The 26,973-nt window shown below is 34.8% G+C and overlaps 1 protein-coding gene across 1 annotated transcript in view; it reads right to left on the bottom strand.

Moving 5' to 3' along the window:
• Positions 1 to 24,857, bottom strand: part of LOC109051142 (SITS-binding protein-like) — a 30,892-nt gene extending 6,035 nt beyond the window's left edge. Inside the window, exons 1-7 of the mRNA XM_042753065.1 lie at positions 23,628 to 24,857; positions 22,282 to 22,453; positions 10,343 to 10,550; positions 8,809 to 8,959; positions 2,574 to 2,768; positions 1,423 to 1,698; positions 584 to 713 (exon numbers count right to left, since the gene is read on the bottom strand). Of these exons, the coding sequence (XP_042608999.1) occupies positions 584 to 713; positions 1,423 to 1,698; positions 2,574 to 2,768; positions 8,809 to 8,959; positions 10,343 to 10,550; positions 22,282 to 22,453; positions 23,628 to 24,101 (1,606 nt within the window). The 5' untranslated portion in view covers positions 24,102 to 24,857. The remainder of the gene's footprint in view (positions 1 to 583; positions 714 to 1,422; positions 1,699 to 2,573; positions 2,769 to 8,808; positions 8,960 to 10,342; positions 10,551 to 22,281; positions 22,454 to 23,627) is intronic.
• Between the last annotated feature and the right edge of the window lie 2,116 nt (positions 24,858 to 26,973).

The raw sequence follows: 26,973 nt of genomic DNA on the forward strand, positions 1-26,973 counted from the left end.
CAGCATCTTCACCAAATTGCACATTTTTGCTCAGTTTGGGCCTCTGAATAAATATGAGTTCCTTTCACGTTATATGGGCCATAAAAGCCTGATTTATCAAATATGATACACATATGCAAACTGTTTTTTTTAGATTTTGGCTAAAGGATCCATAAACTGTTCAGTTCCAGGAAGATTATGTCAGATATGTAAGATTAAGTCAATATATTTAATAAATATAACATAGGATGTATTATTACAGTATTCTGAGAATATGTGAGGAAAATTTGCTTAACTGTCAAAGTAACAATGCAACAAAGTAACAAATCTAATACAGTCCTAAAACAGTCTTAGTTTTTAACCGGTTTAAAATGTAATAATCCCCCCTTTTGATTAACTGGTCAAATGTGACCTGGGAATATTCTGGACATATTTTATGAGATTTATTTGTATCATACTGTGTACTGTACAACTGTGTGCCAGTGGTCTTTTGTTTTTGTAAAGGATTAAAGAAGACAGTTGATGACATTTTATTGTCTTTATCTATGGTATGAATTTTCATAAAAAGTGCAAGTGTATTTATGCATGTGTGGGCAGGTATTACCTACTGCATCAGGAATGAAGAAATTATATCCCAGAAGACTGTGATGCAGCAGGGATGGAATGATGCCCTTCAGTACAAATAAACTCCAATCTAAACGACAAACTATATAAGTCAAAACAAAGCAATAAGTCTTCTACAACAACAACAACAACAAGCCAGTTCAAAAACAATTCGAATCACCTACAACACAATTGCAATTTGTTTTCCAAATCCAATATTCTCCAAAACCACAAATTCACAAACCAATAGAGTTGATCAATTCCATCAACAGCTCCAAACCTTCAAATTCCTAAACCACTTCTTGGGGTCTACATTTTTGATTTATATGCTGTTTAATTCTTGATGATCAGTATTTTACATATGGATCTGTTTTCATGTGTAATCAATTGTTTCTGGGTCTTCTTCACCGTGTTTTGATCCAGATGTTCAATACTCATCAGAAGATGTAAAATAACACCCCACAACACAAAAAAGAAAAAACGGGGAAAGAGTGAAAAACGACATTAAAGGAGAAGAAAGCAAATAAAATGATAAAACATAAAAAATATGCAAATTTGTATGCCAAGAATGGATTTTGGATTTTGGTTCCCTGTCTTAACGAAGTCTGTTAATTGTTCCCAAAGTTGTAGGTGGGTCATGATTTTGCCAAGTGGGGCAAATTCTTGGACTGTCATCTTCAGTTGATCCTTGAACAACATTCCCCTCAAACAAACTCAACCAAACTACCTGAAAATCCCAATCCCAGCCCTGACTCGAACCTAAAACCTCATAAGGATGTTGATCCATGTGCTACCTTGCAAAATCACAGTAATTGATTGGGATTATTTAAAACATTCAACCAAATACCTTGTTCCTGAGGTCACAATGGTATTTTCCCCTATCCTCTCTGCCAGGTCAGCCAGAAGTCTAATGTATTCATCCCCAATCCATGCCAGAGGGGGGCGCAGGGCCTGTTCCTCGAAAGGGTTTCCCTCACCGCCTTCCAGGATGACATACTCCATGCCCAAATGGCTATGTAAACTGTCCACTTTGTCCAGAAACCAATTCGTGGCTTCTGGGTTGGTGATGTTGAGCTTCACACTGTACTTTCCTTTCCACTGAGTCAACAGAGGCACTTATGAAAGAGAAATCATGTAAAAATTAAAAGTAAACAATAATAATGCACCGATAAGCATATGGGTCAAGAACAAAGCGAGTATCAATGAAAAAGAATAGGAAAAATCTTTAGTTCAAAACGTGAAAATTCTTGGTTTCACATGGCTTTGAAGAAACTTTTATACAATTTTTAGAAAAGTTTAGATGAATGTAATAACAGTACTTTCCTTGCACCTTTAAACACTATTAAAATACAAAACCACAAAAATAACAAAAAATTCAAGAAAAAAAATCACAAAAATAATAAAAAATGAATTAAAAATACTAAAAACAAATTCACCACAAAAAATTTCATTCTTTTAATGAGTAATATATTAAGTGATATAAAATAAATAAATAAAATCTAAAATTTAAAGGTTAACCCCCTCCCTCTTATTATAATATCAGGACAGTTGTACCACCCTGACCATTTTTACTTTATGCCCCAAAAGGTCAACATTTTAATTTTTTATTTACATTAAGAAATGTAGAACATATTCATATGAGACTTCAAGTCACTATATGTCTGTATTGTTTTTTGTGTTTTTTTTTTTTTTTTTTTGCAATAAATTAATAGGTCCAGACAAGAAATGGCATAAATCAGGATTATCATTAAGTAAAACTAAAACTAAAACTAAAACCATAAAAAATAAAATCTAAAATTTAAAGGTTAAGGTCTAAAACACAAAAACAAAAAAAACTAAAAAAAATCAAATTAAAAAAAAAAAAAAAAATAAATAAAAACAATTAATCCAAAGACATTTAAATAAAAAAAAATTGAACTTTAAAATTAGACAGGACGCTGTTACCGGCCGGCCCTGTGGTCCTGTGGGCAGACTCAGCCAGTAGTCTTTACCGGCCGGCCCTGTGGTCCTGTGGGCAGACTCAGCCAGTAGTCTTCAATGCCTTCTTGAATGGAGGTCTGGAACTGCTGCGAGTCCACACTCAGGTACGGGGACAGGGTGATGGAAATGTTCAGAAGCTTTACAAAAGGGAGGTCCCTCGTCTGTCTCTTAGACGTCCTTTTCTTGCTATTGAGGTAGCTGTGGTCCTAGAAAGACAAAAAATAATTGGCAAATAAACAGTTAGTTTGATTGTCTAATGGCACCTGTTTAAAACGTCATACATTTTGGTGCAGAAATTATACATTTAACCTTGCAAATCAAGCTTGTTAGATATTTCTGACCTACACAGGAAAAGAAAAACTTGAAGTTGTATAAATGTAAAACTTTTACTGGTATAACCTAGTTTAAGGTAATTCAGTCAAATAAAATAATATTTTGGAATATAATAAAATATTTTTGATATTGCAACATATTCTTTAGGTCTGGGGTTTTCAAATGTTTTGATACCAATGGCACCCAGATATGAAATATTAATTAATGCAGCTGTATATTTTTTTAAGTACGCAAAAAAAAAAAACCTTTTTAATATAAACTTTCTGTATACAAAATACCTTATGTATGAAAAAATGCTTTCTCAAATCTCTTGTAAGATTTATAATTTAATTCAGCAATGTTTCTAAATCACAGTTAACAAATTAACCACATGACATATAAAACCAGGTTTTTATTTGATCTGTGGTCCTTAAAAATGACATAAAAGTCTTTATTATCAATTTGAGAAGTCTTCAATTTGAAGACAGAAAAACATGGTAGTTCACAATCAATGAATATTGCATGTGTATGATTGCTTATGATCTACTGTTGATGAATTATGGTCATGTTTGCTTAATTGTGTTAGTATTGTTATATGTTACAGGTGATTGTGTGAGTGCATATTTTATGTCCATCACCTTTTTAATGCGCAGCTGGAAGTAGTAAAGCATATACATTTCAAAATCAGAGTCCTGTTGTATTTTGGGTTGGTTTATAATTCTGCATTATGCATAAACTTTTTCTTTACTATTGGCATTTTGGTTACATGAAAAACTGTACAATCTCTATGGTTTTGGCCGTCCCACCACTGGAAGAAAAGATTCAAAATGTTATTTAAAGAAGTAGTTCACCCCAAAATGAAATTTTGCTTAAATTGTACTCACCCTCAGGCCATATAGAGGAGAGGTTTGGAGAAATTTTGCACCTCTTGCTCACCAACGGATCCTCTGCAGTGAATGGGTGCCGTCAGAATGAATGTCAATAAATGCAATATTAAGACATTTAAACTTTAAACCATCACCCCTGACCACATCAATATCCACCCATGTATTTATTTAGAGCTGTTTTTGACTGTTTTTGTTTGTAAACGGTGCTTGATCTGTGCATATTTCTCTCCTGATTCGGTCAAGATGACTTTTTCACTGGAGAAAGCAATGGAAGAGTCATATTTTAGCTGAAAGCAATGGTTTGAAGTTAAAAACGTCTTAATAATGGACTTGTTTTGGACTGGAGTGGTGTGGATTACTTGTATATTACTATGTTTTTTATCAGCTCTTTGGAGTCTCATTCTGATGGCACCCATTAACTGCAGAGGATCTGTTGAGCAAATTTTATGGGTGAACTATTCCTTTAACACACTCATAATGTCTCACCGTTTTAACACACACAGTTTGTAGTCTGCTTTTGTAGGCAGTCAGATATTACAGACAATGGCAGCCGTCAGCGTCAACGTCTCAGAATTCTTATTTTGTTGATTATTTTAACAGTATGGAAAATATTATTGTTTTACCATCACTGAAAATAATACCTCAGCCCCTGTTAATGTTTTTACCATGACAGTAGCTAACAGAGCCTGAGAAAATATAACAATAATGTCATTTATATTAATCATATTGTACAGGCATGCTGAACGCTGTGCTTATAAGGAATCTGTGCAATAAATAGCAAATACTGGCAAGTGTGTTTATAACCAAATTCATTCCAAGTCAAGCTGTTGGTTCCGCTTATGACTGTGTTATTTCAAGCTAAAATGGAAACTAGTAAAGAAAAAAAAACTGCATTGGGATTGTTTCCCAATATGAGTTTCGTATAACTGTCACACAAGGGAAGTTTTTCCACTGCAATTTAGTGGTATGACTTTTATTCAGTTTGGGATATGAGAAAGTGTGGTGCATGTATCAGATAGCACACATAATAATGCTTCATCGTGGGTGATCTGATATTTTTGTTATAAAGTCCCTAGTTTTTTGTTATTTTAGGTCATAATAAAACTTTTTAATTTGAGCCTATAGCCTATTATTCAATACTTATACCAATAGCAAAATGGAAGGGAAAATGTGTTGTATGGAAAAATGAAAAAAATAAAAAAATTCAAAAGAGTAAAATCAAAGTCATGAGGTTTTGTAATAGGAGAGCTGTAGTCAGCATTACATTGAAGTTAATGTTCTGATAAGCCTTTTAAGTATTTTAGACAAAGAGAACATTCTTTTCTTGGCAGAAAGTCATTTGGTTGAAAGTTTTTTTTCTCTTTCACCTGCCCCTGATCTTTCTAGAGGAATTCAGCTGTGAAACAAACCTCTCAGTGTTATTTATACTGCTTTGAGATCAATCAAGCATGTATCCCTAAGAACAATGCCCTGATTAGTCAAACACATTTAAACCAGCCTGTCTGTCATAAAACATAAAGAGTTAATATAAACAATAAATCAAGACCGTCTAAAATGGAAAATTCTTAGGTATGCCATATTCTATATTTTTTTCTGGCCAATACTAATGTCTGTTTTTATTTTATAGCCAAAAAACAATATGAAGGGCAATATTATAAATATATATATACACGTTTTGTTGTTGTTGTTTGTTTTGTTTTTTGTCTAAATCTATTAATTTATTATCTTAATAGCATTTCTGAATTTAAATGTATTTTGGGGGGCATGAAGTCAGAAATATCAGGGTGATAACTGTCCTAATATCATAATAACCTATAATAATAATTAGTAATTAATAATATGAATAATTCTATACAGTATTTTATTAATAATTATTCTTTCTTAGAAAAAATGTATTTGCAAAACTGCTTCAGTAATTACTTATATTTGCAAAACTTGTCCGCTGATTCCAGGTCATGTGGTGCAACCAACGTGCAACCCTGCAGACGTCCATGTGTTAATAAGTCTCTTATAATATCAAAAAATATGAATTTCTATGGCAAAGCACAGTTGTTCAGGTTGTAAAATGTCATGCGGTGCAGCTCACCAAAAACTAATGATATTTATGAGTTAATCATTTATTTTATATTTTTATTTCATTTTATAGGATGATTTGTTATTACTTTTTATTTCATGGTTACACTACATGAAAGCTTTAGACTCATTAAAATTATTATAAAAGGATATATATAAAGTTTTAAAAACCATAAATATGGCATTGTGATAAATGCCTTTAGCATGATATCAATAAGTCTCAAGTTGTAAAATGTCATGTGGTGCGACACTCAAAAAAAAAGTAATATTTATGAATTAATATATTATATTTGTAAAATAAATAAATAAATAAATAAATAAAGTATATTTTAAAACAATCTTGGTGGGTGTACGGAAAATGTTTTTACTTTTTATTTGATGGTTACACCACATGACATTTGTAGACTCATTAAAATTAAACTTTTGTTGAAAGAGGTATAAAAGTTTTCTGAAACCAGCATTAGCACTCTTTTATTTTTCACTGACCCAACTATATATTGATATTTCCCATTAGCATGAATAAAGAAGTGTTGCTGGGATTGTGGCTTAGTGGTTACAGCAAAAGCTTCAGAGATGTTAAGCTGTTGCGCTCGTGTGGGGAATTCAGGTACAAGACTTTACAGTCTGTTCATAGCTCAGCCGCTAAAACACAACCTACTGTATATATGTGTTCTGATAAAATATACACCTTGAATGCACTATAAACCTTAGATAAAAGCATTGAGAAATGCATAAAAAGTGGTGAAAAGACAAAGCTAACATAACACAGATGGCCCACAACGGTACAACATATCAGTTTCCTTAACACAGCAAGTATCAGCTAATTGTAAACTAGTTCACTGCTGGCATTTCAGTGAACCAGAGATGTGTGTCTTTCTCTCAGGGGATCAGATCCTGACCTCTCCTCACCGGCTGCAGATCCGCTTAGAAAAATGAAGCCTTTCATGTCCACTGAGCAGCTCGGACTTGTTTTGCTCTCTCAGAATGAACTTAACAGGCCAGCTGGTGGCTTTTAACGTGAGACGTTTCTACGGTAACTCTCTGTGCTATGTACCTCCGTATCGAAACTAAACATGTTCTGCCAGACCCTGGCCTGTGTTTGTGATTATAATGAGTCCTTCAGAAACCTCACCATCAACCGCACGAAAATGAACAGCGAAGTCTGTCATTTATGCACCACTAGTGGTCACTAGTTTGTTTTGAAAGTCATACAGGTTTGGTATAAAATGAGGGCGAGAAACTGACGACTGAAACAATGGTTTTCTTTTTTGGGTGAACTGTCCATTTAAACTGGGTTTTCCACCAAGTGCATGGATCAAAATAGTTTGACGAATTATGTTTTATAATTCGGTTAAAGGCTAATAACAGCTCACAATCTGATTAAACAAAGACTTTTTAGTACAAAATGTTACATATGCACAGTCCTTAATGCCTAAGAAGGATCTAAATCAGATTTGAATATACTTTATATAATTACTCATGGTTGTGCACATTAGCTGACACAGATGCTGCTTGAATGTTGAGGTGAATTGTCAAATTTAACATTGAATTTAGCCTCTTATTCATATTGATTTCTTAAAAAAAAAATAATAATAAATAAAAATAAAAAAAATAATTCACTGTCATTCTGTCATTTATTTAAACCAAATATCCACACTGGTATTTTTCTGTGGAAAACAAAAAGATATCACTTTGAAGACTCTTCATATTCTTTTTTAAGTATAATCAACTATATATTTTTTCTTGTAATATATAGTTGTTATTATTTTAGCATAATGTATAAAAAAGTTTTTATTTATATATTTTCTGTTTTCATTTTTCAAGTTTAATTATAGGTTTTAGTTTTAATTAATTTAGATTTACTTATGTTTGTACTTCAACAAAAATTTGAAATGTTGGATTGTCAGCTAGCATAAATAAAATGTGTGTGTATATATATATTATCAAAAATACAATATATATATATATATATATATATATATATATATATATATATATATATATATATATATATATAATCAAAATTAATATATATATATATTTGATCTTTCAATTTATTAAAAAAATTCTTCAAATTTCTAATATGCCTATAGTATTTGTTCATTTTTTTATTATTATTATTAGTTTTAGTTTATTTAGTCATTTTAGTACTTCAGCTTGACAAGAAATATTGCCTTTTCGACTAGCTGAAATAAAAAAAAAGATTTCAGTACACATTTATTTTATTTTAATCAATGAACGTTTTTTTTAATGGTTACAGTTAACCATAATGACTTTGTTACTGAGCTGTTGCACTTATTTGAATGCAACCATACATAAATATAAACATAAACCATTAAAAAATCAATTGATAGATGATCATTTTCAACATGTACGTGCAGAAGAAGCTGTCCAGTTGGCTCTGTGGGCTGTGCGAGCCGGTGGGGTGTTGAGGCGGAAAATGAAGGCCTGAAGGCCCGGAGCTACAACAGGTGCAGAGGCCGAGCCGCTGACGGCTGGAGATTAAACAGCACACTGAAGGTCAGAGACGGGGAATATACTGCAGATCACCACAGCCACTCTGACACTGAATGACTTCAGCTTTCTCACATCCTATTTATTACGTGGGGTTCATTGTTAATTGTTTTTATTATTATTTATAAAACAACAAGCTACTTGATTTGATGCTTTTATATTATTGTTGTTTTTATTATTATTATTTTTATTAGAGTAATGGAAAAATTATGCTGAAAATTCAGCTTTGCATCACAGGAATATGTTACATTTGATCATATATTCAATTTGAAATTGTGATAATATTTTACAATCACTTTTTGTGTATTTTTGTTTAAATAAATGCAGCCTTGATGAGAACAAAAAGACTTCTTTTAAAAACACATTTATCTATCATGAATCCCCAGATGATATACAGAACAGTCAGACGTTATTGTGTCGCAGAAAGCAGGCAGAGGGTGATTTAGAGCGTGTGACCCACCATGTTGGCGAGGAGAGCAGTGGAATGTTCGTCGAGGCTGATGACTCCCTCCCCCAGGTGATGCCGCTTCAGCCGGTTTGAGAAGGTCCTCAGCTCTCGCTCTAGCTTGGCCCCTGAGTCCACGTTTGCTAGAAGCTTCCAGAAAGGCAGCTCAGAGAAATATTGTATTTGTCAGAATCTTCAAATTTTAACTGACCAACACATCAGGGTAATATTAACTAAAACCTCATTAACAAAATAAAAATAAAATATAAATAATATTGAATTTATTGTATCTTAACTAGTCAATATTTCTAATTTTCATTTAGAATTTTATTAAGTTCCAAAATAACTAAAACTAAATAATCTAAAACTAAACACTTAATTTTAAGGTAAATGTAGTTAATTAATATTAATCAGTACTTAAATGTATAATTACAATGTAACAAGGACACCTTAAAATAAAATAAAACAAAAAATTGATTTCAATAGATTCTCATTTTTTATGAACCAATATCAATTCTGAATTTCAGAGTTGTGCGACACTCAATCACAGATTATGGATACCATAGGAATGAATGGGAAGTGCCGTAAACTGAATACCACTTGTCGCAAAAAGTCAGTGACTTCTCTTATAAAACAGCATTTTTTTTGTGGTAAACTTTAAAAATAGTTAAATCCAAAAGTATTATTTAGTGTAAAACATGTTGAAGATTACCAGATAGGCTGTCAATTCATTAAATGAATCCTCTAAAAAGCTGTTTATTCAGCATAGTCCATTAAAAAAAACAACCTCTGGTCTCCTTTTCCATGTACTGCCAGACCGGAAGCGTTAGCTTTAGCCGTTACGCTTTTTTGGCTAACGGTTGCAGGCTTGCCTTCTAGTGGCTTTGGTGCGCAATCAAAGGCATAGCAAAAGACTTGTGACAGTTTTAATTTTTGTTCTAGAGCTGATGATCCTGAGCTCTGCTGCCACACTTTGTGCACACTCGCCACCAACTGGACAGGGGTGGGAATTACAGTTATAAATTACAATACATCACCCTCACTGTAATCTGTCAAAGTGATGGACGGCCTTCAGATTTTTCCGTCATTAAAAAAAAATCCTTAAATGACGCAAATTTTTGTAAACAGTACTGTATTTGTACACCTTGAATATTAAAATGATGATGTCTTGCAAATGCATATAATACAGCGTTTTTAGTCATTTTCGTGAGTCTGTGTGATTAGGGCGTTGTTTTGACAACAATGACGTACGTAAAAAAAAAAAAAACCTTGAAGGTACCCTCATTCACATGAATCTACAATTGAAAGTAAATCAGAAATCAATTTAATGTGCATTAAAATTGATGAATTACTTTTTAACTATTTTGACACTTAGAAAAAGTGACCCTTAAAAAAGGTGTGCCTCTGCTTCTAATATTGGACTGGTACTGATAATCATAAAGCACTAATAACTGCGGAAAATGTTATGCATCCTGATAAATGCAAAGTTAAAGATAAGAATAAATGATTACAATAAAAAAGGGAAAGGGGTTTATAAAGTTTGTAGTACCGTAAGACATCCATGTTTGGCAGCTCTCGCCTGGCTGTGGAGAGCTGCTGCATTGACTCCTGATGGACGGCTCGAATGTTGTGTCCAACACACACGGTGTACTGCAGTGGCATGCGCTCCATACTGGGCGGCGTCTGCAAACAGAACTGCTGTCTGCTCTCCATTCCTACATGAAGCGGGATGTTCGGGGCCACTAGAACTGACACACCTTTGAAAAAAAAAAAACACAACAGCATTGGGTTACTAATGGTCAGCTTTGCAAATGTTAAAATTCCAAGATAAATCAAGACTGAAGTTTTGTGGCTTTTAGTCCATGTCTGCTAACTGTGAGGTCGTTTATATGCTAGTGTACATGTAAAAGTTGACAAAAAATAACTTTTATCAGCTATAGGGCCAAATTAGCGTGAGAGTTTTTTTTTTCAGACAAATACAATCGTAGTTTTAAAAAAAAATGTCTTGGTTCTTCCAAGCTTAATAATGGCAGAATTTTTAATGCTTTTATAATGGTACAAATACAAACACTTTTTTTCACTTTATATGTGTACCTTTACACCCCTAGTAAAAAAATAAATAAAATTTTTTAATTATTTTATTGATTCAAAGCTGAATTTTCAGTATTATTACGCCAGTCTTCTCTGTCACACGATCCTTCAGAAATCATTCTAATATGCTGATTTGCTTTTTATGGTTCTCTTATGAATAGAAAGTTCAAAAGAACAGCATCCATTTAAAATCAGATTTACTATCAGCTTGCGTCAGCACAAACCCTCATTTGGCATTAAAAAAGTACAGTCAGGTTAAAAATAACGCAGATATTTTTGCAACTCACCTTACTGAATATACATTCGATTGGTTAATTTCTGGGAGGAGAGTCTTAATGCGCTCTAACGCTAATTTGCTCTGTTTAGTAAATCTGGCCCAAAATGTCTTTAATGTCACTTTTGATCAATTTAATGCAGCCTTGCTGAATAAGAGTATTAATTTCATTTAAAAAGAAAAAAAAAACCTTTGAAAAACATGGTGAACAGTTCCGTCAATGATGCTGACATGCAAGTCTTGGACACTGCTGAGCCGTCAGGTGATTTCAGATCACACGTTAACTCCTGTAACTACATTCGTGACTCTGTGTGAATGGCAGACACAGCATGAACGAAACCAAATACCATCTTTCGACCTGCCCCAGTAAAGCAGCCTTTACAGCCTGATGTACTGTATCATGGAAATCCCAAGACTGGGACGTTTGGAACAGGAAACACCGGGCTTTATAATTGAATCTTTATATTTTCAAAGCTTGTTGAGAAGGTGGGTGGTATGTGAGGGCTGCTTCTGATGTCTTTCTGCACCTGAAAAGTTGAGATTATGTGAAGCAGATAATGGTGTGCGCAGATGTAGCTGCCCTCCCTGGAATTCCTCCTGCTTCTCGGATTTCACCACCATGTCAATGTACCCCAGTGTAGACGCACACACCACTGTCCCTCACCTCACCCAAACTCACAGCACGACTTTAAAATGAGATTTTAAAATGAAACAATACATCTTTGGAAATGTTTTCCAGCAATGAGCAGTGCATCGTTTCAGAAGTTAGGTCATTTTTTATTATTCAGATATGATGTAGTTCAAAAGAAATAGGCTGATGATCGGTTTGATTTTGTAATTTTTACTAATATTCGTCTTTAAACTCAATGATAATTGGCACCGTTCGTGGTTCTCTGTAGAACAGAACCAACAATGATGACATTAAAGGCATAGTCACCCCCCAAAAAAGAAAATTCTGTCATTAATTACTCACCCTCATGTCGTTCCAAACCTGTAAGACCTTTGTTTATCTTCAGAGCACAAATTACGTTATTTTTGATAAAATCCAACAGCTATCTGATCCTGCATAGACAGCAAAGCAACTGAGACGTTCAAAACTCAGAAACGTAGTAAGGACATCATTAAAATAGTCCATGTGACATCAGTGGTTCAACCATAATTTCATGAAGCTACAAAGAAAACAAAAATAATGACTTCATTCAACAATTTTTTCTCTTCTGTGTCAGTCTTCAATATGCATTCATGAGAGTACCGAGACACATGTGTGGCACTATTTTAATGATGTCCTTATACCTTTCTGGGTCTTGGATCTAGTAGTTGCATTGCTGTCTATAGAGGGTCAGAAAGCTCTCGGATTTCAGCAAAAGTATGTTAATTTGTGTTTTCCAAAGATGAATGAAGGTTTTACAGGTTTGGAACAACATGAGGGTGAGTAATTAATGACAGAATTTTCTTTTCTGGGTGAACTATCCCTTAACCCTCTGGAGTCGATTAACGCGTATACGCGTTTTGGGGTATTTTCTCCTGATAACCCCGAAAAGAACTTAAATTACACTTTCAGTTTTGATCGTACAGATAAGTGCAATACATCAATCGAATCTGTAAAGGGTCTACTTTTTTTTGTATACAGACATAATAACAACAAAACTTTGTGCACCTTATAAAATAAAGATAACAAACAAGGAGTGCTGTCTGCAGCCTTTGTCTGCGCTGATCTTCAGATACAAATGCATCATTAAAATGAACTGTAACTCAGTGAATACTCAACACAGAGACATGAGAGATATATCTATAGAAAGCCTGACATGTCTACTTTTAAACTAAACAATTGCTGCTGAAAACAAATATTCTGTGATAAAGTAATCCATATGAAAACAACGCGATGTCCGTTTTTCACGTCTCCCTTCATTATCTTCTAATGCGACCACGCCCCCGCGCCGAGCGCGCTTTTGAGATTCAAATGTTTCACTGAAGCGTGCGGCTTGAATATGCCCACACAACAGAAGACAACGCAGCGAGACTGTTCTTCAAGTTTTTATTATTTTACTGTTTGCTTCGCGATGAGAGGAATAAAGACATAATTCACCCCAAAAAGATGTGATGTGGTTGAGGATTTGAGATTTGGATTTCCTCAGAAAAAAGAATGAAGCACTTTATTCAGCAGAGTTCATAAACATGAGTAAGTCTCTTTTTTAATTTATTTATATACTTGTACTATTTTTCACATAACGTGTAAACATTTTACAGTTAGACTTTTTTCCAAAGACTTTTTTCCAAACTATAATTCCTGACTAAATGTGTATAATCAAGTGAAATATTATGAAGTTTCACAATAACAATATACACTACTATACCATTCAAAAGCTTGATGTACATAATATAAAATGTAACAATAAATGTAACTGTAACAAATGTAACAATCATTGCTGTTCTTTCAATTTATCCCCCCTAAAAAACCTAAAAAAATATTTCTCAGCTCTTTTCAACATTAATAATAATAATAATAATAATAATAATAATAATAATAATAATAATGATGATAATAATAACAATAAATGTTTTTTTAGTAGAAAATAAGATTGTTAAAAGGATTTCTGAAGGATTGTGTGACTGGAGTAATGATGCAAAAAATTTAGTTTGAAAGTCAGCTTTGATTTTTCCTAATAAACTTTTTAACTGCAATCACAAGTGAATATTGAATTATGTTGTGGGATAATTAAATATATTCTAAATAAACTACAAACATAAAATCATATACATTTATTTTGTCCTCACATTCTTTCTTGTAACTCATCCCTCTCAGTGACACAGCTGACTGAATGGCTCATTATGCAGCTCATTATGCAGGCCTTTGTCTTCTCAGGTGTGAATTCATGATAGTTGACGCCTACTCGCATATGACTTTTACCAACAAAAAGTGTCTTAGAAAATTTAAATCAATATATTGTTTTCTGTAAGTGAGTAAACAAGATGATTTTCACATCATTTAGAAAAAAAAAATTCTAGGCTACAAGCTCCAGTTCTCAAAATTCCTGGGAACCAATTTTCTGTATGTGTTTTTTATTGCTTTATTCAAGTGATTTAACATTTTTTAGTTTTTCACTAACCACGCATAACATTTTTTTTCTCAAAAAACACAATCATGTACATACATGCTGCTCACATATTATTATAGCCTAGTTTGTGCTGATTACAGTGAGATTAGACTTTAGCCATTTAGATATTTATAAGAAACTGAAAAAAGCACAAATGTCAGGGCATGACAAAACTTCTCCAGGCCCCAAAAATACCCTTAGACTCCAGAGGGTCCCTTAAACCCTGTAAACATGACATACGAAATAAAAGACCAAAAACTGGCAGTTTAGTGAAGCTTTAGCCAGAATATAACAAAAGAAGCTTGCATATGTTTTTATTGAGTATCACATTTTATACATCAGGATTTTATGGCTCATATACAGTAGCATGATATTGTGAGAATATGGAGGTCAAACTTAAGGGGAAAAAAAACTGAGCAAAAATGCTGATATTTATAAAGCCAAAAAATAAGAAGAAATTCTGATAGCTTGTAATTCAATTAGATCTTTCAAAATAGCAGATACTTACATAAAATACATAGAAATATCAGTTGTCGCTTTATATCTCCCAATATGGCTTAGTAAGATTATATTTAAATGCTCTGTTTTATGATCAAAGCGCTGTAGTTTTAAAACATTTAATTCAGTGCAATACATTGATGATTGTGAGATGAACAAATAAATGTTCCTCAGAAAGCCTGATGGATCATCTTTGATACATTTTAACATGATTTTCATGTAAGCATGTAAAATTGTGCATCATGTAAAACACATTTTTGACCATTTAGATTCCAAAACAAATTTGCGTCTATAAAAATTTGGTATACATTTGTAATTATTGTGGGGAATTCTGCATAACATTAGAAAAAGACGATTTTGCTGTGAACAGACACTGTTAACTCAAAACCTGTAAACCTTCTGCTCTCCCAGACTGGGCATAACTAACCCTTATCTAACATGCCACCCCACACACATGCCAAAATATTTAAATATCTGCCAATAAAAATGATATGAACCAAAATTAAGTAGTCTAAGTTTCTTAAAAAGAAAAATGCTAGAATAGATTTCAGAAATTAGCTGTCACTCAGTACAGGGAACCTAGTTTGGGAATGAATGCAGATGTTGTTTTAGATGTCGGTAAACTTATATTTATAAAAAGTTAAGGGAAAAAAAATATGTTTGTTTGATGACTTGATGAATGCAGTTGACAAAAAATGAAATATTGTTCTGGTTGTCTCGTTAGTTTCCTTTTCCCTTTTATTTTGAGAAACTTCTCTTAAATAAAATAGATTCTTTGGCAAACTTCACCAGTTCCCTCGATTTATCACTGCAGATTAGACTTGGAGAGAAATGAAGGCTGCTGTCGTGGCTAGCATTTATAAATAATAGTGTGTAAAGGTGTAACATCTACTAACAATCGCACCTGCTGTAGACTCTGCCAAGTGAAGGAAACAAGCCAAACTGTTAACCATAAGATTATACATTTGTTTTATATATGCATATGTTCATGCCAAAAATAAAAATTCTTTCATTGCATTCCAAACATGTATGACTTTCTTTCTACCGTGGAACACCAACTAAAAAATAAATCAGTGCTTTGTTTTTTCTTACAATGAAAATCAGAGGAGTCTAATGTTGATTTGGACCCCATTGACTTTCACAGAATGGACAAATACAGTAGAAGCACTCTGGGTTTGGAATGACATGAGGGTGAGTAAAGATAACAGAATTATCATTACTATCACTTTAAGTAGAAAAATGAGAGTATCAGTTTAACTAATCCCATCCAAACATACACAAAAATGTATTTGAATGCGCAAATAGGAGAGAATTCATCACTCTGACTAGCCAATTGGAAGACAAAGTAAAGACTGAAACCTCTTAGAACTACTTTTCAGTTGTTTTCAATTGTTTTCTCCTTTGCGTATTTTTCCTTGTATCAAGTTATACAGTACTCTGTTATTATTTTTAAGAAATAGCACTAAGCATTTCTGCAAATCATTAATTTATTGTTCGAAATTTGTTCCACTCTCTGCTCTCATCCAGTCCATATAAAGTGAAAAAAGTGAGATGGGATGCTGTTATTCATCTTTGCTTTAAAGACAGAGTGGAAAATATTTCAGGAAAGCTGGTAGCAGTTACCGTGGGGAATTATTCTAAAAATAATAGACGGCTCCCCCTCTTTTTCAGCTTCTTTAGAGCCCACCTTGCTCATAACTCAAGCCCAAAGTCTCTTAAACGTCAACAAATGACAGTTATTTATTCGCCTCTGTGCAAAACCCATGTTATACACACCTTAAGAATGAGGCCACAGAGCGATTGAAGGGTGAAACTCAAAGCTCTTGACTCTGGACGAATACAAACAAAATTAACTTTGGTGGCCAATCTACATGACTTCAGGTTCACGTGTCACACAACTGTTCATTAGTGGTGTTTTCCTGGTCATGCATCACTATTACTATTGCTTATACTGAAGGTTAGTGATATGGCATTGGCTTGAAAATAAATGAGATAAAAATTCCCATTGACTTACATTGAAGGAGAGAGTTGAGTGTCTTTTGACTTTTGTTAGAAAAGGTCTACAGTAGCAACCACCCACAAAACTCTAGCTTGAGATTCAGCCCTATTTTGTACCATTTTCAAACTAAAAATAACTGTTGCATGCTTTTTTGTAATGATAGACTCAGTGTGATTTTATTGAGCAGTGTGGTCAAGATTTAAACATTGCAGAAAGCAGCCAGGCCAAGTTTTAAGTTCAAACTGTTTTATTGTATCATTTGCAAATGTCTGATTTTGATTTGCCAAATACAAATTCCAAATTTACAGATAATGTAAATACAGATAATATTATGTATGCGACAACAATGCACCTGTTGTGTTTTCCCTCCCCATGTGCTCGTTACCTAGTTTCTCCCATGTCTGAATATGTTCATTGTCCCCAGGTGTTTCCTATGTTTATGATGTTATTTGATTCCAGGTGTGTCTCTTTTAGTTTTAAGTACTTAAGCCCTGTGTTTTTCTGTGTCTAGCGTCTGGTATTGTTTGTCAACCCCTTGTTCTACGCGTGTGTTCCTGCCTGTATTTGGATAAATAAAGAATGCTGAACGTTAATCCCCTTCTTCTCTGCGCTCCTTTGTCTCCTCATCTCCTTCACAGTAGACACATCGTGACCGCACTATCGTACAAAATGTAAACATATCAGTGTAATTTTAGTTCACTGTGCACTATTCAGAATCCTTTCATAAAGGATTGCATTTAAAACATATTATTACAAAAAAGATGTACTGGAACTGTTGATCTATCAGTCTTGGTTTCGGCATTTTTGGTAAAATCTGTTTGCATGGACATTTTTTAAAAAAAAAAATGTTTTTCTGTATTTTGACATCAGTGATATTTTGGCATGAGTTTAGGTGAATAGTTTTTTTTTTATTCTAAATAATTTATCAGAAGCACAAATTCCATTCAACTAATTATTTTAGAGCTGCAAAAGAATTACGTCAAGACAACGCAACACCACTAAAACACACATTTCCAGACCCACTGCTACTGAAACGCAACTGACAAGGAAATAAACAAACCAAAAATAAATTAATAAATAAATAAATCACTCACATTTTAAGTGTTCACACTCCTGTGTCCATATTTTTTCATCATATTTTGGTATGTGTGTGCACAAAATTTTTGAGCAATCGAATTTATTACGTCAAAAATGTATTAACAGATAATTCACAGACAGAATGTAATTTAAATTCTTTGATGCTTTGATGGTGTCAGTGTCTATTTAAACTTTGGTAATTAAATACATTTTATTAGTGAATTCATTATTAAATAATCATTATTTATTTGTTATTTTTGCTAAATGAAAACTTTAATTTTTTTTTTTTTTTTTTTTTTGGGTGCTTATAGCTAACACAGACAAGGGGGGACATCTTTACTTGGAAACCATCAAAATCTAAATATGTCTCAGTCTCTTTAAGTTTCTTTCAGTCATCAAGTTGGATCAGACACAACTGTCAGCGAACCCAGTAAAGCACACAACTTGCCTGGATACTTCAAAAATGTCTCTCATCAACAAAGTGGACAAAACTATTTGACAGACGTCGCATGACTGAAGCGCCACATCACCAACCTGTTTAAAACCACTATCCGATTTCAAGGCCTAAATGTAAATATACAGTGCTGAAAAGTTTACTTTTGGGTTGCCCCTGGTCGCCGGGCGCTCGTTTTACAGGCCTGCGCAACAGCACGCCATTTGGCTGCACAGCGGCGACTCAGGGAAAACAATTATGTCCATTATCAACACCGCCGACCAATAGAGGCCGAGATCCATGGCCACTGGCAGCTGCTGGGTCGCCTTATGAATCTGAGCCAACATGATTGTCATTGTTATGCCACTGGGCATTATAAACCACGATATGTCTGTGGTTACTTGGCAACCTGGGACAGCTGCATTGGCAGGAAGCTCAACATTTCTGTCTTAAAAGTGAGCCAATTAGAATGGGGTTTGAGAGGTCTCTACAAAATCAAGGCCATCCTTTAGCGAGGTGGAAAAGGGATTAAAATCATGCGATCATTTTGGTTAAACTGTTCACAGAGTTACATAACGCTCAGTGGGCCAAACAATGATCTTGGAAATCATAAAAGGCCTTTGTTTATGTCACATGACGAATATTATGTCCTTAGCTGATTGCATGCCCTTTAGCTTTAATCTAATTCTGTTCAGCTGTCTGGGATGCAAATTACCGCTTTCACCTTTCAGCTGCCGAAAGCTCACATGCAAACTTGGAAGACACCAATGCGGGTGCAAACAATGCGGCCGTACAAAAAAAGCAGCGTGACTGTGTTGAGTAAATAGGGTTATTAATTGCTGGATTGAGCATGGGTGACAAGGTGCTATGAGAGTGTGAGTATCTCGGCTCTGAGCGGTAACCATGTTTAGAGACCAGCTGCCCACCCACACAAGTGTTGCATGGCACGCCTGCTGATCCGAAGCACGAGGGGTCATCGCTACGTCCCTTTTTTTGAACATATTAACCATTTACTGAACATATAAAATGTCAAAGCTGTTCCAACACACTTCCGGGGCCCAAAAACATACTACGTTTGCACATTGAGTTTGAGTACTAGTGGCAGCTTATTGCCAAATGTGTTAAGAAACCTAACTATGTGTTACAATGTTGGGTTACTCATTCTGGTGAACGTACAATATATTAACCATTTCCTGAACTTATAAAATGTCAAACCTAGTCTGACATGCTTTTGGGGCCCAAAAAGTGCTACGTTTGCTCGCGGAGTATGAGTGGTAGTGGCAGCTTATTGTCAAATGTGTTTTTTGAAGCTTAATGACTAAAAGTAATGTGTTACAGTGTTGTGTAACTCATTTTATTAAACATATATTAACCATTTATTGAATATATAAAAAGTCAAAGTCGGTCCGACATGCTTTTGGGTCCCAAAAAGTGCTATGCTTGCACTTTGAGCCTGAGTGGTGCACTGGAGTGTCAGTTTATTGTCAAATGTGTTAAGAAACCTTACTATGTGTTACAATGTTGTGTTACTCATTTTGGTGAACATATATTAACCATTTGCTGAACATATAAAATGTCAAAGTTCATTCGACATGCTTTTGGGGCCCAAAAAGTGCTATGTTTGCACTAAGAGTGTAAGTACTAGTGGCAGCTTACTGCCACCAGCATTGGGAAACTTGATTACTAAAAGTAATTTGTTACAGTTTTGTGTTTCTCATTCTAAAAATTAACTAATTAGGGATGGCTTCACTTTTAACGCAAAGTAACACACTCATTTATCTCTTATTGGACGGCATAACTGGACTAAGCAGCAGACCAACTGCATCTGAAATGTTTTGGTCATTACGAAATACCTGAGCCAAATTCTGTCGTCAAAGTCTTACACGACTGCGTTACCAAACAGCAGGCATCAGCCTCCAAAAGCAAGATAACGTGAATGAGTTTGTTACATTTCATCTGCAAGCTCTGAAGCACAAATAATTTATAATATACGAAACCCCCCCACAATGGATTCTTCTACTGCGGAAAATTACCTTTTTTTTTAGTGATATTTGGTGGCAGTTTATCAGGAATTTACAAAAAGCATAATGCTCACACAACACTTCGTACAATGCTTGTGCAATTTAAATATATGGCAGATGCTCTAGTACATCTGGTATGACATTTATGCTAAAAAAAAAAAGAAGAAAGAAATCCTATTAAATTTGTTGGCTCTACATTTTTACTGGTAAATTATGATGTGATAGGACAAAAAGAGGCCATTTTAAATAACATGAGATTCAAACTCGCATTGCCCACATAAGCACCTCAATGCAATGTGTCAGAATGCATGCTCTAAATACAGCACATTTGAGCTATTTTTAAACATTAAAACGTTAAAAAATTACAGACCACCAATTACTCCAAATCTCATTTAGTGGTCCCATTTGACATACATTTCACCAACCCTGTCTTGAGCTACAGATCCATAATATGGTTAGACTGCTGCTTGTTTCACTGAAATGAAGTAGACATTGTTACTTTTGGCTAATGAACCTAAATGAGTGAATCATATAATTAATTGTTCAAAGCTGCTTAATTAATCAACTCACTGTTGATATTCCTTGTCAATTACAATTGTTAGGTTTAGTTTTTTGGTCAACTCTTGGTCCAAAGCACTTCACAGACCACAGTTTGTGAACTCGTTTGAAAGTGATTGATGAAGTGCTGTAGTGATGGATTGTGACAAGACCTCCCATCTTTACACAGGTAATCTGAAGGTCTTCTGAGGAGCTATTCGTCACCTCCTTGACCTTCCAGATTCCTAGAATACCACATTTAGCCAGATGGTCAATTCTAGGAAGAGTCTCAGTGGTTTCAAACTTCCTTCACTTGTAAATAATGATGCATGCATCTGGGAAGCTTGAATTTTATAGCTTTTTCCAGCTAAAGGGATTGACACATTGCTATACTGGAGGTCGAAGGCGGTTCTGGTTTCTGCTGTGTGGTCGAATAATATGTCTGGAGGTAAATTCACATATCAATAACCACTGTTTTAAGTTTCATTTAATACTTAAATACGTCACGTAAATACTCAAAATATGCTGCATGTCAAGACAGATTCGCTCTTTGCCAGATTCAATGAGTTTATTCAATGAAGGATTTGTTAAACTGATTCAAACTAGTTTTTGAAAAACTCTTCTCTTAAATATATTTTTTAAATGTGTTTTACTAAAACATCAAACAATACAGCATGGCGTTAGCTAAGATCATGGATTTGATTCCCAGTAAAATGTACATTTTAAACTTCTTGAAAATTTACAATTTCAACGTTTCTTTGAATAAAAAGGTCTGCCATAACAAAATAAATGTTTAACTAGGTTTACCAGTATTTCTGACAACTCAAAAATGTGTTTGGGTTAAACTGAGCCAGACCAGATATAAGGGTTAAAAACATGCTCAGTGAATTTGCCAAATAAGAATCTCAAAAATTATTAAATATATTGAATGAATATGAATATTAAGTTGATTAATATTATAAATCTGGGGGCAAAATTAAAATTTGATTTTGACTTATTTCACAATAACCACTGCAAGTCTAAACTGCTGAACATTTGAAGCGGTTTGGATAATGTTTGAATCCACTACGCATCTGTCCGTAAACATCTCCCACCGTGTCTCGAATCAAACTAACAGTCAGACATAAACACAATGGTTATTTAAATCTGCCTGAGATTGTTTGCTTAATCAGCTCTCGATATAAACATCAGACATCTGCTGACAAATACCAATGGGTTCAGACTCAAGTCCGATGTTCTTTGTTTTGCAATCTTTCAGCAAGCAGAAGTAACCATCCGTATTGTGTTACGCTCTCTATGTACAGTAGAGCCCCGTGATCTCAGGCCCGAGGCAGTTTAGAATTGTATACATAGTCACAAGTGAATGCATGTTTGGATTGGTCAACAAAGTGTGAAAGTGCAGAGTAAGGGCAAATTTGGCTAAGGGGGTCACAGTTAGAGACGCAGAGCTCCTCTTTGCTTACCTGAGGATCCCAGGAAGTAGCGTTCCAAAACTGATCCGAAGCCAGAAGGGTTGTCCCTAAGGTCACTGACTGTGAAGGGCTGCATGGAAATGTTGGCATCGTTTATTGGCCAGTGGGGTGCATGGACACTGGCACCTCCGTACCACGAAATATTCACCATGGAGAAACAGTCCTGAGAGAGAAAGAGGGTGACTATCTGCAAACTGTATTGTTGGTGTCCATCTATACCATAGGTAGAACATTTATTGCTAGTTAAAAGACTGATTATGCGGTCACTGATTTAGTTTCTTCACATAGTTTGCATAACTTTTCATTAGTGTCCAAAATCTGGGCATCCAGCTAAGAAGTTTTTGGCTCTCATAACACATGAAAACAGGTGCAGAATACCTTTAAGTCAAAGGATTGGACTGAACAAAGAGTTCTTAGGCTTAAATCTAAAATAACACACCACAGAGCATTACTGAGGTAGGAAATGTGGGAAATGAAAGGATTAAACTCGAAAACTTCCAAACTGCATTAGGTGCTTGCTGAACAAAGAAGACCTTGTCTTATTGGATATCTGTGAAATGTATCTTTGTGGCCTTTTTAGTCAAGGTGAACTCTAAACCCTACTTTAAAAACTTTTTTGGAAGGTAGGAATGCAAAGTAAATCCGTTTTTACGAATAACAATATGACCACATTAAAAAAGACACTAATTAAATAATGATAAGTTAATGATAAGTCGAAAGCAAGCAAAGAGCCATTCAGATGTTAAACTGTTTATCCTTCTGAAACAAGAAACCTTTAAATAATCATTTGTAAATAGCCTACTTAATTAGGACTTGAAGCCCCCAAAGGAAGCCAAAACAAAAATATGAAGTAGCCGGTGTATTTTATAGGGCTATGTTTCAGTTAGGATTTCAAACATTTCAGTAACCAAAAAAATAAATAAATAAATCGAGTATTTTCAAAAATCGTGTTCGCTAAGTGGTAACCATGGCAACTATAGCGATTATTACCGTTAGGATCGTCACTGGCGAAACAAACACATTAACGTTGTCACTTATTGATTTCTATATTATAAATATAAGTTGATGTTAAGCTAATTGTGCTAGCTGCCAATATTTGGTTTCTGTGCTAGAACTGTTCACACCATACACAGGTATGTTGGTTCTTGCTATGGTTCTTGAATAAATTTGAATAAAAGTTCTACATGTTACAAGGTTCTTAAAACAAATACGGTGATTTGTTATTTTAAATGGAGAACAATTTATTTTTGTGGAACTTCTTCAATGACGTCAGGCTATTCTTCTATTTGGAACATATTTTCAAAAGTGTTCTAAAAAAAGTTCTAATGACATTTTACCTTCAGGTCCACATGACAGTGGATTGGAGTCCAGGTTACACTGTAACACTCGGTATCTGAGTCCTCCTCTGATGAGTCCAAAGAGATCCTCACCTCTGCGACCGAATCCCAAGTGTAGCAGAACTCGGTTTTGTTAAGCCAGCACATGTTCCTCACGAACGGAACCTCGATATCGGTGTTCCCCACGTTCTCCACGTCTATCTCCGCAAATGTCTTGTCCTCAGTCAGTGTCTGTATGACCAGAGTTTGCGTCCGTCTCTCCCAAATAAGCCCACTAAAGCTCCCCTTCAGGATCCAGTTCTTGTTGGGCTGATCCACAACTTGCCAATAAATGATCCCAATTGTCATGACAAAAAAGACAGCAACTCCCAAGCAAGCAATAGCCCCCTTCCAGGTCTCGTTCATCTCTTTCAACCCCGTGTCCCATGTCACCTCTGGGATCGGACTGGGGTTCCTGTTGCGAGTGTGTGGCATTGTGATTTCACAAAGAAGAAGTCGACGAAAAAGATCTAATCAAAAGTGATGATAAAAAGTAACAATCTCTCTGCTGAAACATGCAGAATCGTCATCATGTCGCGCTCCTTCACGCTTCGGATTGTCTGTGAATGTGAAGTTTTGAATTGGATCTAATTGCGTTGTTGCGCGCACCGGCCGCCGGTCGATCCAGGTCAAGTTCTCCAAACACAATCATTCCAGAATAAATCGAAAAAATAATGCATGCTGATTCCAGTGCTATAGCAGGTTTAAAGCACTGATCGCAGATGAGTGAGCGGCCTTACCCGGGTTTGGCAGCAATGCCTACAAATAGCTCCACAGCGGCTTATTTGCTTGGCATGCACTTTTGCGCGCTGCTGTGACGTAACTCCATACTACTTCTTCAGAAAGGTACGAGAGAAAGTGATTAGGCGAGCTTTGCGATTCCCGGGGCCCCCGGTCAGGAGCCGGTCAGGGCGCAGTGTACGGTGAATCACCCATTCTCACTGAGTGCACGCGCTTGGCAATTGGAGATGCGCGTGCAGAGCGATCGACTAGCATGCATGCATCAACCCTGCGCACAATGCTTCCTGTAGCTGTCTAAGCAGGTGCGGAATTCTTATATGCTTCTATAAAGAACCTGAACATGGAACCTTTCAAATGCAGAAAAGGTTTTTTTTAGTAGAAAAAGTTTCTTTAGATTTTTAAAATGTTCTTCAAAATGGTTCATTTAGGAACTGTTCACTGAAAGGTTCTTTGGGGAACCAAATATGGTTCTTACATGGCATCACTGCAAAACACCCTTCAGGCACGTGCACAGGTAGGGCTCAAACCTGTGCAGAGCACATGCCCTTTTTTGCCCTTACACTCCGAAGTGCCCTTTTCTTGGTGGTGTTTTTTTTTTTAATTTTAATCAATGCTATTGGTCACCCTTTACGTCTGTCTGTCTGTTTTACAAATATTTAGAAAATGAAAGTTCTTAAAACGAGCTTGTTTAAATCTTATTCGATCCTCAAGCTGTCAGTAAGCTGATAAACTCCGCCCCCTCTATATTCATTGAATCAACTGAAGTTCCACAGCAGCCGCACAGTAGACAACAGCTGAGCTGAAGAAAGGTTTGCGAAGGGTAAATAAATATCTTGTTGTTTGAATAAGTACTACTAAACACTATGTCTATAAAGGCTCATATTTTATTTATTTGATGTCTGTCTGACTGACTCACTGACTGAGACATGTGGGACGTCGCCTGAGAGAGAGAGGGCTAGCATTTTGCCATCTAGTCATAGCCAATACATAGCCAACACTTAAATAGCCTGTGCATACAGTAGCATTTCATCTTTTATAAAATGCGATTTTGGCCAGATGCATTTTACCACAGGAAAAACTTAGCGCTCCGTCTATATAGCTACAAAAACTAGTTTGTAACCTGTAGATGAAAATGTAATGTGAGGCGCCGTCGAGTAACCAATAGTATGTTCCTGCACAACTGGAGGCATTTGCACACATTCGCTGGTCAAAAACTATATATTGATAAGTAATACAACAACATATAATTTGTTTTTACCATCGGAAAATCATAACAGGTGCGCCCCCGCGCTGTTTCGTACTGGAACTTTCACAAAGCGACGAGTGATCCTCGTCACCTAGATAACATATATAATAAATTTCTTCTTTGATTTATGATTGCTGATACACTTAATTTATTAACATTTAGGCTAATCATGTTATGGTATACTATCCGCTCGTCCTCACATGTATAAAATGTAGTAAAACATGGTTTTACTACAGTAATGTAGTAGTAACTAAAAAAAAATTACAGAAGATCACTGTGAAATCTTTATATTTTATCATGCAGAATGTAATTCATGATTCATTCCAAGGCTTCATTTATTTGATCCAAAATACAGCAAAAACAGTAATATTGTGTAATATTTTTACAATTTTAAATAACTGTTTTCTATTTGAATATATTTTAAAATGTAATTTATTTTTTGTGATCAAAGCTGAATTTTCAGCATCATTACTCCAGTTCAGTACTCTTCAGTGTCACGTGATCCTTCAGAAATGCTTTTCACTGCAACGGTACTTTTCACACTATTTGTATTTATTTTTTCATTGCTGGCTAATTTTAGGGAAAGTGTAGTGAATAAGAAACCTTCAAGAGACCAACATCCCTGGTCCACCACAGTATCAAATTTTTGCCAGGTAGGCGGATACATGTTGGATATGTTATAGTAACGGTATGGCTACAGTTTCTTATAATCTGGAACTGAGTTGGACATAATTACTTAAATTATATTTCAAAAAATTTTGTCAAAAATACTTGACTCATTGCTCACCTTCCCCTCTTCTCAATGTCATTCATAATCATGTTAACCAAATAATACAAATTAGCTTATAAAACCAAACAGAATAGCTAAAAAAGAGAATATATATATAATTTTTTTCTTTGCAAAGTTCATAAAAAAAAGTGCATAAAGTTCAATAAAAAAAGATTTTGGTTTCTGTTTGTTTTTATAAGCTAATTTGTATTATTTGATTAACATGTTTATGTATGAGTCAAGTATTTTTTTTTATATCTAATTATCTAATATTATTATTATGGTTGTTAGTAATCGTGAATAAATCTAAAGCTTTTGAGACTATTATTTTGTGTTATTGAATTTGTCATGAAGATGTGAGCATTTCTTCCTTTTATGCAGGCTTACTAAATAATCTTGATATAAAAAAAGGGAGGGGGGTGCCCTTTTTCAGTTTCAGCACATGCCCCTCAAAAGGTCTGTGCACGGCCCTGGTTCTTACATGGCATCACTGCAAAACACCCTTTTGGAACCTTTATTTTTTTTTTAAAGAATGTTATTCGCAAACTACA

This window comes from Cyprinus carpio, chromosome B25 (assembly GCF_018340385.1).
Source record: "Cyprinus carpio isolate SPL01 chromosome B25, ASM1834038v1, whole genome shotgun sequence".
NCBI lineage: Eukaryota > Metazoa > Chordata > Actinopteri > Cypriniformes > Cyprinidae > Cyprinus > Cyprinus carpio.